This window comes from Polistes fuscatus, unplaced genomic scaffold, assembly GCF_010416935.1.
Source record: "Polistes fuscatus isolate 324 unplaced genomic scaffold, CU_Pfus_HIC Scaffold3, whole genome shotgun sequence".
Lineage (NCBI taxonomy): Eukaryota > Metazoa > Arthropoda > Insecta > Hymenoptera > Vespidae > Polistes > Polistes fuscatus.
Genome location: NW_025113107.1, coordinates 13,301,947 through 13,314,220, shown reverse-complemented (window position 1 = coordinate 13,314,220; position 12,274 = coordinate 13,301,947). Strand labels below are relative to the sequence as shown.

At 29.7% G+C, this 12,274-nt stretch overlaps 4 protein-coding genes across 10 annotated transcripts; 2 read left to right on the top strand and 2 right to left on the bottom strand.

Annotated features, from left to right (window-relative positions):
• The first annotated feature begins 4 nt into the window (after positions 1-4).
• On the top strand, positions 5-9,001 carry LOC122520168. 5 transcript variants are annotated; one of them, XM_043640180.1, is made up of 7 exons: positions 5-87; positions 6,518-6,646; positions 6,800-7,443; positions 7,534-7,950; positions 8,061-8,543; positions 8,630-8,752; positions 8,835-9,001. In XM_043640180.1, the coding sequence occupies exons 3-7, from the start codon at positions 6,810-6,812 to the stop codon at positions 8,927-8,929; spliced, it is 1,752 nt and encodes a 583-aa protein (XP_043496115.1). In that variant the 5' UTR covers positions 5-87; positions 6,518-6,646; positions 6,800-6,809; the 3' UTR covers positions 8,930-9,001. The 5 variants fall into 5 exon arrangements, with proteins under 5 accessions (XP_043496115.1, XP_043496113.1, XP_043496116.1 ...); XM_043640178.1 differs by lacking the exon at positions 5-87 and adding an exon at positions 4,814-4,889 and having other exon boundaries at positions 5,057-6,646; XM_043640179.1 differs by lacking the exon at positions 5-87 and adding an exon at positions 4,855-6,177.
• LOC122520171 lies at positions 254-1,944 on the bottom strand. The gene is made up of 3 exons (XM_043640183.1): positions 1,409-1,944; positions 1,102-1,316; positions 254-1,044 (listed from the first exon to the last, which is right to left on the bottom strand). Exons 1-3 carry the CDS (start codon positions 1,720-1,722, stop codon positions 608-610), a joined length of 966 nt encoding a protein of 321 aa, XP_043496118.1. The 5' UTR covers positions 1,723-1,944; the 3' UTR covers positions 254-607.
• On the bottom strand, positions 2,165-5,131 carry LOC122520167. Of its 3 annotated transcripts, none has more exons than XM_043640174.1 (4): positions 5,040-5,131; positions 2,903-4,962; positions 2,481-2,767; positions 2,165-2,388 (listed from the first exon to the last, which is right to left on the bottom strand). In XM_043640174.1, exons 1-4 carry the CDS (start codon positions 5,118-5,120, stop codon positions 2,219-2,221), a joined length of 2,598 nt encoding a protein of 865 aa, XP_043496109.1. In that variant the 5' UTR covers positions 5,121-5,131; the 3' UTR covers positions 2,165-2,218. The 3 variants fall into 3 exon arrangements, with proteins under 3 accessions (XP_043496109.1, XP_043496110.1, XP_043496111.1); XM_043640175.1 differs by having other exon boundaries at positions 2,903-4,952; positions 5,040-5,130; XM_043640176.1 differs by lacking the exon at positions 2,165-2,388 and having other exon boundaries at positions 2,678-2,762.
• A 1,007-nt stretch (positions 9,002-10,008) lies between the features above and the next one.
• LOC122519353 (protein phosphatase inhibitor 2-like) lies at positions 10,009-11,638 on the top strand. Its single transcript, XM_043638739.1, has 4 exons — positions 10,009-10,260; positions 10,787-10,957; positions 11,111-11,193; positions 11,311-11,638. Exons 1-4 carry the CDS (start codon positions 10,181-10,183, stop codon positions 11,526-11,528), a joined length of 552 nt encoding a protein of 183 aa, XP_043494674.1. The 5' UTR covers positions 10,009-10,180; the 3' UTR covers positions 11,529-11,638.
• The last annotated feature ends 636 nt before the right edge of the window (positions 11,639-12,274 follow it).

The window sequence follows — 12,274 nt, the reverse complement described above, 5'->3', positions numbered from 1 at the left end:
GTTCCGCGACTCACTAATTTTATCAATGTGGTTCGATCGCAAACCGCAAGAAACCCACAGACGTATTAACGCACGTTCTCATTTTCCGTAAGAACCAATTGAGAGTAACGTTTAATTATTTAATGGCTTATTTATTTTGAAGGGAGATCAATATCGAATATGAAACTGTGCTCGTTCGATAAGTGATCGTCGATTATGATTTATTTCTACTGGGTTATTTGTATTCTTTAATTATTACAATTATTACTTTGTCTTTTTGTATATATATGTGTACCTTTTTTTTTCTATATGTATATATGTTGTTATTACTTTTCCCTTCTATGAGTTGAAAGCAGACTTTTTACAATATCTCCTGTCAAAACCCACCCCTTTCATAGACATCCTGATCTCCCCTCTATTCAAGTATTAACCATTCCCATTGTTGCTTAACTTTATTTTTTTCAATGAGACCAAGCTGTTTATATATATATATATATATATATATTAAAAGTACTTTAAATTTTATTATAATCATATGATAAAAATGATAGTCTTATAGAAGCTTGTCATTATCCTAATATCGTGTTTACTTCATCTTATAAACTTGATTTACAATATTAATATTTGGCTAAAATTCATCGCCTTTGGAAAGATCATTGTTAAATCTGTTCACTAAGATCTGTGGCATCAAATTTGTTTCTTCGAAGTTAGAATATTCTCTTATCGCACAATCTGTATTATTTTTGCTTTCCGTTATGTTGAAATTATATTCTTGTGGCATATCCCCATGATTTCTGTTAACTGTATGCCATTGCGACATCATTTCTCTAAGCGGTTGCAAATTACTTGCATTTTGTTGAATCTTTTTCAACTCTTCATTACACAGTTGTTCGATTTCTGCCAATCTTCGTTCGTAAGCTTTGGCAACCACCTGACGATGCATGTTATAACGTTTCTCTGCTTGAGCTAATGCTAAAGCGTCCTGATATTTTGCAAGCTTCTTCTCATATTCTAATATTGTAAGTTCTGTTAACGCTTGCTCCGATGTTATATCTACGATACAGTCTACAAAAACCATAGACTTTGTATACCATAATAATATTCATTATAGAATAATATTACCTATGTCATTAGAAAGAGGTGATTCGGCTGCGTATGCAGATGCAGCTGCACGTGCAGCCGCATTAGCTTCTTCTAATGCTAAAATATCACTTTGCTCTCGTAACCTTTGAAATTCTTCCCTTTCTTTTCTCCAGAGAGTAGCTTCTTTTTTTAATTCCTCTCTCAAATACACCATCAATTCGTTTAATGAATTAATACGCTCTCGAAGAACATGACTGAGAATAGAAATATAGAAATAACTAACAAGATATCAACAATCATTTATCATATAATAGCATTTAAAAGGAAATTCTTTCATAATAAGTACTTTATATATTTGGATTCTTCATTTTCATTATTCTCAAATTCTTCATAATTTGTATTCGATGATGGTAAATTATCTGGTTCTAATATAGCTGATAATTTTTCAAATGTATTATCATACACAATATCACCATTCTCAGTAGTCTCTATATTTGGAAGATCCAAAGTTAAATTAAGTTCGTCTCGAACTTTTTGATCTTGTTCATTTTCATAATCCTCTGAACTTTCGTTTCTATTATCGAAATCATTAACAGAAGTTTTGCTACTGAAGGATCTGTCCGTTTGTATTTCTGACGAGGAAACATGCTTGTTTTCCATCAGGAATATTCGTAATTTTTGTCTTTTATACACCTAGATAAAAATTTGTTCGTCTATTGCGTGAATAGTTAAATTCGATCTCGATCGAAAAACACTCGATCGATGTTCTCTTGTTTTTCCTACAAAATAAAGAACAATAAATTCACATCTAATTAATTCCAAAAGTCATTAATTTAAAACAATATATTTCTCGTTAAAGTATAAAAAATTCGTCTTTTCAAATTCGTTTAATTATTACATTTTCTTTTTTTAAGTCGTATAATAAAGATCATTAATTTCAATAACATTGATATCCTAATAATTATTATGTTCTAATATAAAATATTATTATTATTATTATTACTACTACTTATGCATATAGATTTGTACATATATATAAAAATAATATTAAAATTGTTCTGCACCAGGCGTTAGGAAACATAAGTTCATATAAAAATATATATTTAGAAATCACTTATTAAACACAAATTTAATAAGTTTATATTCATTTAAATATTTATAAAAGCTTAGGCATTTGCTTCAATGTCGATATATCTAATATTTTACTGGGACAACTATTTCGAGGTACTTGCGCATACGGATATTGTTGCGTTGCTGGATTATGTTTAATGTTTGGTGTTTTCAGATCCGTTTTTAGGGATCCTTCCAGGCACATCAGATTATCATCTGCAAATTTATTTTCAGTTATTCTTCGTCATAATTTTTCAGCATTACTAAAATGTTTATAATGATATTTGAAAACAATATAAATCTTTTACCTTCAATTTGTAAATTATTTTTTCCTGGAAGCAACTGATATCTTTCTAAATAACGCATTGTAGCAAATGATAAATTAGTCCCTTGCATATTACTTAACATAACTTGTTTTAAAGATGCAGATCCCTGCTTTTGTGTTGTTAATTCAGCAAGTTGCTCGTTACTTAAATATTTTAAAGCTAATGCTTCCATGTGCATACTTGTATTTCTTTCAGTTATACCACTTGTAGCACGAGTTATATTTGGTTGAAAATCCAATCGTGGATAAAATGATGAATCAAATTCTACTCTACAAAAAGAATATTATATAATAACATATAGCGTACAAAATACATAAATAATAATTATATAACAGAATACATTAATAAAAATGGATATCTTATTTGTTAAGTAAATCTATAAAATGTCATAGAAGAATGCATACTTTCTTGTATTCATTTTTTCCATTGATTCAGGTTTGTCTACTAAGCTAATACCAAGTTTTCGTAACTGTTCTAAAGTAGCAACCTTAACGTTATCTAATATTGCTTGATTTTCAATTTCATCTTGTTCTACATTGTGCCTTGTTTTTACATCCTTTGAATCGGAAGGATCTACAGTAGACGAATTCTGCAAAATTTGATTAACTTGGCCTAAAACTTTATTATAAAAAGTCCATCCAACTTTAGATGTTCGTTTAATCTTATCACTCTCCTCATCGCTAGAATATTCTTGCATGTCGACATGAATACTCGGTTCAGGCGTTATGGGAGGTATTACGTTTATTTTAAAATCGCCGCTATTTAGCACCAAACTATCTTCTACATGCCTATGCGTTTTAGCAAAACCATCTGATTTGTCACATATGTTTTCATTCTTTGTTTCTGTGTATTTTTTTGAATTATTAAGTATATCATTTGTCGTACATTGCTCGTAATTATAATTAGATAATGTCGCATCTTTATTAGTAAGTCTTTGCATATCTTCCTTTTTTGTTCTTTGTTTTTCATCATCTATCGATGAATATTGTTGCTTTTGTGTAGGCAATTTATTTGAATTTTGATATACATCTTTATTCGGTTGAGAAAATTTATCTAATTTTTCTATAGGAACACTTCGTGCATTTTGATTATCTACATAATTTCGTTTATCCTGTTGATCTTTCATGGAACAACTTATATTATAATTACTACTATGTGGTTGACTAGAAGATAAATAACTTTCTGAATCTTCTACTATATTTTCTAATTGTCCAACAGGAAGTCTCGTGAAACAATTTCTCTTTAGAGTTTCACAAGTCTCCTGTAAATGTTTATTATTTTGTCTGTTAACAGGGTCATTTTGTTGTAATTCCTCCTTTTGATGATCTTCGTAGTCTACTACGATAGGATTATTTTGAACAGTAAATTCAAAACTTGTCATCACACCGATAGATACTTGCTGTTCCATTACACCTTTCTCTGCATGTTGTTCGGATAAAAGAAGTTCTGGTTGATTCCTAATTCTAATATCTTTACTACTTTCTATGTTTCTTTCTATAACATTGGTACTTTGACAAGCATTCCTTTTAATTGTTTGATTTTGCGTCGTTTGATAATTGGAAGCATCTATAGATTCTGCATGAATGTATCCATTTTGCTGTACAGTTTGCGACGAACAGACGCACTTCTTTTTGTCCATTAAAAGTTCTTTCTGCATTTTTAAAAGATTATCTACTTGTGATTGCAAAGATTGAATCTGTTCACTTTGTGCATTCACCAATTGCAATAAATTTTTAATTGTTTCTTGATTTTCCGTATTATTATGATGATGCATCGGATAAAAAGGTGGTGGAAAAGGATACGTAGTCATGTCAAAGTATGGATATGGATATCCTGGATGCGACATCGGTGGAAATTGATTATTAGGAAAAACATTAGGAGTAGTTAAATCATGTGCATGCGGATGGCTTTCCGTATTATTTACATTGACTTGCGCTTGCATACAATTTTGAAGAACTAAATCTTGTTTACTTGTAGAAGAGTATGATGGTATACTTTTGTTATGATTACGATTATCGTAATAAGCATTCGTATCTTGTTTAGGATTATTTTGAAGTCTTGTCCTCTCATTATAGTCTGGATAATCTTTACTACGATTATGTGATGTCGCAGTCTTAGTATTAAGTGAATAATTATGCGGTGTACGTGGTCTTGAATGATCCTGTTCTCTTTTGTGAGTATGAACATCTCTTTTTAAGATTTTATTACTATTATCACATGAATCACTATTCCTTTGTACAGAAGTTACAGGATTATAGGAGTAATCATGTTGAACTTTGTGCGAGTTATTCATCTCATCGACTCTGTGATTGGAAGTCTTCGAAAAATTGTGTTGTCTCCAAGCAGCATATGAGGCATGTTTGTCGAATGAAGGAGAAGCAGAGACAACAGGTTTCGCACTTCTATTTTCCATAGGTTTATCCAAAATAAGTGATACTTCTGGTACTGATGAAACTGCAAAATTCTACATATGACATGTTTTACCCATTTATAATCAAATTTTAAAAAATGTTTAAAATGACACTAAGAAAATGTTTGTACCTCAACTTTCGTAGCAGGTTTAGGTGTAATTCTTGGCTCAAATTCTTCTCCATCGTCGTCACCAGTAAATCGACGTTGCATATTTCAATTTTTTTGCAATAACAATATTAAAAATAATTTATGTAACACTCAGTTTTTATGCTAATATGTACCATGCAAAAAATTATATTTCAAAATTTCAAATAACGTACTCTCAACAACGGTACACCATTAGCTATATTAAAATTTCACTGACAGAAAATTAATATCCCGCGCGAGATCGTTTCAGTTTATAGCTTCAATATAATTGGTCGATAGCTGCAACGCGATTGGTCGATAGATCGATTTATCTCCATAAATAAGAATTTCAATTTTTGAATTTCGAAGCAAATTAATATCAAAATTAAATACAATAATGATTAAATATGATTAAATTCGTTTTCTACATAATAATATGAGTTTGTAAATGAATCGATCAGTGTGCTAATTGATGACGATAACAAATTCGACGAATAAGAAACAACAGATACTTATCAAAATAATATATTACGATATAAAAACTAGTCAAAAGTAGTGTTACATAAATAAACTTGCTAAAAAGAAAAAAAGAAAAGAATTTTGCTACGAAATCACCGCAACTTGTCATACGATCGATTGCATTTCACCAATAAGAAATGTGACCTAAAAGAATTCACAAGATGAATTAAACTTCATATTCGCTGATTGGCGAATAACATGGAACAATATCAAATAATGATAAATTCCCTAAAGAATAAACGCTGGTTAGTCTTTGGATTGACCAACAATATTTCGATTATCCGTTTACATATCATGTGACCTTTTCTCATTTATGCAAACCTCAGTAATATTTAGCTCACGATTCTCACAGCAAAACAATAACAAACCCTTGTCTCTTCTTAAAGAAATAAGTGAAGGTAAAATCTTTCTTCAAGTGTGTGATTCGGCGTATCAGGTGTCAAAAGAAGTTTAATTGAAATCTTTCGATATCATCTAGCGATTGATTAACAACAAGGATCGATATTTCATTAGTAAAAGGAAATAATCTTTCGATGAACATGCGATGTTGTCGGTTATAGAAAATACTTGCTGACGAAAGTCTTGGTCATCGTACATGGATATCGCAAAAGTAGATGGTCCAGTATGTAAACCTTTCACGCAGGCATTTATCCAGAATGTTTAATAGACTGTGCAAACTAGTGTTCGGTATTATTATATACCCGATGTTAAATAATATTGACAATTAAGTGTTTTAGATTAAATCTAAGATTGAATATTGACATCATATAAAGCAGTGATTAATACGCGCGTCCCCCGACCACGCGTGTCTCGTTAGACATGCGCTTTTTATACTAATTTAATTTTATCTAATATTGTTTGTTTGTTTTTTTATTTTTCTCTCTATAGATGTTATGCGACAAATTTTTGTCATTTTCTTTTTCCTACCCCTAAAATATCGATTAAATAAGTGACATTTGCAGAGGGAGTTGTTTAGAATAATCAAGAGTTTTTTTAAAAATTCTTTTAACTCAAATGTGAAAGAACTAGTATCCATTGTCTCTACTGTGTGTATATAAATAAACTATACTACAGGCTTGAGTAATATATAGGTATGTATTGTTTATATTATATTTACATATATATACACATAGATATATATGTATATAGATTTATAAATATAATAATAAATAATAATAAAATATATATATACATATTTCAAGAATTAAAAATTTGTATAAATACAATACGTTATGTTGACACAGTGAAATATTTATGGTTTCGCGAATGGAAGACGTTTGTTATCCAGAACTCTTATTGGATATTAAAGATAACACAATGGATAGTATAGTGAAACATGAGCCTCCGCAAGAAATGGGTCCATCTTCTGCCTCTGTTCCAATACCTGGAGGACATAGAGGAACCAGAGGTATCTACGACCAATTTTCACCTTCACCACTTCAAACTTCTATTTGGAGTAATAGACCAGAAAATGTTGAATCTCCCTTCCAAATGGATCCAGAATTGGAAATATCTTGTAAAATGGATGATGATGATATATTTCAAGTGGACAAATCTGACCTCATAAATGGACCTACACTTGCTGAATTAAATGCTAATGACGATACGCTTCTAGGAGATTTAAATTTTGATGATTTATTATTGCCAGAAGAATATATTCAACCATTAAGGATTGGATCCAATGTCGCTTCTGGCAATTCTTTGTTTAATAGCAGCGGACCTGGATTTGCATCCAGTAGCTTTCCACAAACTGGTACCGCATACCGAAGTTCACCAGCACATACAAATACTACTGGATTTCTATTAAGCAGAGATATTAATATAACAAATAATATGGATGGTCCCAGTTCTCCTATTTTTATCAGTCTAGGAACTAACAATGTTGCAGGTTCTTATAGATTATTATTTTTTTCATTAAATTTAATATACAGTCGTTATTTATTTTTTCTAATTAATATTATTTGCCGATACTTTTTAGGTAGTTCTACTGCAAGTTCTTCTACTTCTCCTCTTGCTGTAACAAAATCAAGTGGACCATCTGCTCTCCATGAACTATTAATGAAACGAAATGAAAATTCATTGAATAATCCAGTAACTAGCCCAGCTGATACAGCATCTGTTACGGGTAGTAAACCTAAGGTTTCTAGGCTCTCTATGTCTGCACCGACACAATCCATGGGTTTGGAACAAATTTGGGCTCACAGAGAACCACGACAACATCTTTTAAGCACCGGCAGTCTTAGTTTAGTTGAAGCAGGATCTACGAGTAGTTTAAGCACAGGTGGTGCTCTTAGTCCAGATCCACTTGGTTATTTAGATCCCCTCAGTCACGACGAAGGATACGAAGATAGTGATGACGACAGCGACCATTATGACGATTACAGCAGCGATAATGGTATTTAAAAATATATTAAAAGACGTATTGTGTTATACCAAAATAAAATAAAGGAAAATAAATTTGATCTCTATAATTTTTTAAGAAATATAACGATATTTCTTTTACAGATACCGGTGGTAGCGATGGAGAAGACCAAAGCTTAGGCGACTCGGCTGACATAGGAAGGGAGGGTAAACACAGTAAAAAGGAAAGATATTTTTGGCAGTATAACGTTCAAGCCAAGGGTCCCAAAGGTCAACGTTTAGTTGCAAGATCACGACTGGAAGATCCTCACGTATTAAACGAAGCTACAGACCCTGTGTTCAGTCCACATTGTGCTCTAAGAGGTATCAAACACAGTGGTAAGGCACGTAAAGGGGATGGCAACGATCTTACTCCAAATCCAAGAAAACTTCATAGCATTGGAAAAGAATTAGATAAGCTAACACGCGTTATTAAAGTTATGACCCCTGTCTCCGAACTTCCTTTCCCAGCGAGGCCTAAAACACGAAAAGAAAAAAATAAATTAGCTTCTCGTGCGTGTCGTCTTAAGAAAAAAGCGCAACATGAAGCTAACAAAATAAAATTACATGGTCTTGAACAAGAGCACAGTTGAGTAAAAAGATTTAATTATGATTTATATCAAATGTTTATGATTTTTTTTTAACGATAAAATTTTTTTTCTTTTTTATCACAGGACGATTAATCCAAGGCATCTCACAAGCAAAACAAACATTAGCAGCTAAACTAACGGAACCTAATCCTGAAAATCAGGAAGAACTAACAAGACAAATGGAAAAATATTGCAAATTGGCTACCAGTTAGTACAAAATAACAAGATAATTATTAATATTAAAATAATCATATCCAAATATCGTTTTGATATTCTACTATTATTACAGAGATACGCATAGCAAACCATTCAACAGACTTTGTCAATGAAGTGTTAAAGAAGGTCAAAGCTGGAGTACCTGATGGTGGCCTTGATGATTTTTAATATAAATGAATCTTTTTTTTACACTTATGTTTATACTTATGTACAGAAGATTGTTAGAGAGAAATCGAGAGAGAGAGAAAGAGAGAGAGAGAGAGGGAGAGAAAAAAAAAAGAAATTATGCTTTTACATTAGGACAGCTTCATTTTGTTTTTTTTTTGTGAAAAATGCGCTAAGGAACACACTATTGTTAATTTATTGATTAATGTGAATATATATAATCGCTATGTTATAATAATTACAGGTAGAAAATCAATATTCTTAAGAGAATCGCAGAATCGATAATTTTGTGTACTCAGCTTTTCTAATATGATACTGTCTCTACATTTTTTTGTTAAAGACTGTTTGTTCTTTGTTATTGTACATAGTATTGGTTCAACTGTACATAATATTTTTTTTTTAATCATAATCAAACAGGAACGATGTACCTTATTTATGCAGTCAAACTGACCAGTCACCGAGAAAAAACAACCTGTAATAAAATTCTTTTATTCTCTGTAATAGAATAGAAATATTTTTTTTATTCCTATATTTATATTGTTTACCATATTCGCTTAAATGCATATTTTTATATGTATGAATAGATACATACATACAATTGCACATTTTAAACAAGAAAAGAAAACATAATGATTCATCAATAAGGATAATACAAGTATATCTCCTTTGTTATGTATTTGTTTTTTCTTCTAAAAGGGAAAATGTTAACACCTCGTGTAATATAATCTTGACAATATATTACATAATCAAAGAATTCTATTATCCTTTGTGTATTAAATTAGCTAAACATTAAATCTCATTTGAAAACGGTTCAATATTTTTCGAGATAAAATAATTATTGATTGAAATACAATCGAATTACTTATTTTTATATATATATATTTATATATGCACTTTTTTATCTCAAAGGTAGATAAAAAAAAAGATCATTATTTAATAAATAAACGATCTTAGAGAGTATAACTAGCTTTAAGAATAGTTTCTATTGGTTCATTCTTATTGGTTTAAATATATCTGAACAGTGATTGGTTAAGATTTTATAGGATTAAAAACACTTGCTGCGCAAAACTAGATTTTTAATGTTAGATAGAATGAGATAGAAAAAGGTAGGAAGAGTGAATAGTGTTTGTGTCCTCTGTAAAAGATTTGCGGTATGTACCGAGTTAGGTTATTCGGTTCGAATCAAATTTTAAAGTAACTATGCTGATAATAAGAAAAATATCTTGAGTGATTATTATTTCTATTATCTAAATAATGGCAGAAAATCTGTCGAAACGGCCTTCTAAAGGAATCTTGAAAACTTCCAGCAGTTTCGATAATCCAGAAGCGCCTAGGTAATCTTTTATTATATTATATACTATTATACATTTAATATCACATCACTTTTTTGTTAAATTAAAACGATAATTTGACTTCAAGTTTTCTAGGAAGGATTTATTAAATGAATAATATAACTTTATATTCTATTAAAATACGTTTAAATCAATTATTGTTCTTTTATTTCAATTTCAAATTCAAATGAATGAGTTAATATTTATTTAATTAAGTATTAAAAATAATGTTGACGACATAAACATGACTCACTTCATATACTCTGTTAGCAGTTCTTACGTGCACCCTTTTTAAATGAAAATCATTGAAATTACATGCCATAACTATCACAATAGTTCATTTAAGAGTGTACTATTGTTATGTAAATTTGTACCTTTTTCTATCAATGCAATAATACGTAATTAATAATGATTGAAAACATAACATACAAATATGATGTTTTTAATTTTTCTATATAACAGGAAATATTTTATATATATTTTTTTTTATAGCAAAATAATATGTTATTTAATTATTTTCTTTTTATAGACCAAGTAAAGAAACAAAATGGGATGAAATGAACATTATCGCCACTCTTCATCCACCCGATAAAGATTATGGCCATATGAAAATAGATGAACCTAAAACCCCATATAGTTATGAAGGCCTCGGTAATGAACATGAATTAGATGAAATAGATACTGTTGCCATTGCGACTAAGTAAGTTCTCTCAGTTGTATAAATGAATACATATCATTTGGATTTAAATTATTTAATATTTTCATTTTCAATTCCTTATTGATTTAAGATAATTAATGAAGTTTATACGTATATAAATTAAAAATTGTTAAAAAATTATTTATTCGCATTTAGATTAGCTGAAGGTACTAAGCCAAAAATTTTTGATGAACCAAGCGAGGATGAGGATGAAGAAGAAGAAACACCAGAAGAAAAAGGTAAAACAATTTGAATTTTTTTAAATAATAATTTGGAAAAAATTATAAACGAAATTCTACAATTTTAAAAATGTATAGAACTCATTTAATATAAAAGGATTTTATTATTATTTATAGAAAAGAGAAAAGCATTTGAAGCAAAAAGAAAAGGTCATTACCGTGAATGGCATGCTGTACAATTAGCACGTAAGCAGCTATTGGAACAAGATGAAGACGAAGACGAAGATGATGAAGGAGAGAATAAAAATGACAGCGATACATCATCGGAAGAAGAAAGTGCATTCAAAACACGTTTTAAGTGCATGCCGTCCTGTGATAGAAGAGAAAACAAATAAATAAATAAAAACAGAAGAAGAAGAATAAAAAGAAATCTTTAGTAATCCAATTTTATATCATAGATAGTTCTCTATGTCATCGTTTGTAAATAAATATAACAAAGAGATTAGATTCTTTTTTATAATTTCTCAATTTCAGTATATTACTGATTAAGTTGTTTTTTAACTTATATCTAAATTCTATTAAGAATGATTATAACATCATTATTATTTGATAATTCTTTACATGCTCATTTTTTTTTATACTAATTATATTTAGTGATTTATATATTCGTATTTATGTATTTCATTTATATATATATATATATATGCAGTGCAATGTCTATTAATTTTGTATATATGTACAATCGAAAATGATAATTTTGAATAACCGTGCATTTAAAACAACAGCAACTAATATTAATTAGAATATTATATTTTTGGTCTTTCATGTTGCTCCAATTAATAGAAATAATGTGACATTGAATCATTGTAATTAAATCACCATTTAACGACCATCACCAACTTCGTGTCAAGATTAGTACAAATTTATGCGCGTGCAGTATTGAATATAATAGAAAAAAAAGGAATACACTAATTTTTAGATGAATGCAGTTTGAATTTAATCGAGTATTCCATATTATAATGATTATAATCGTTCTTATGTATACTCTAAGGTAGACATAAACCATTGAATGTTAACAATGGACTGAAATATGTAATTAGAAATAACATAGTAAACGTAGAATAGCTTAAAACAATAACAA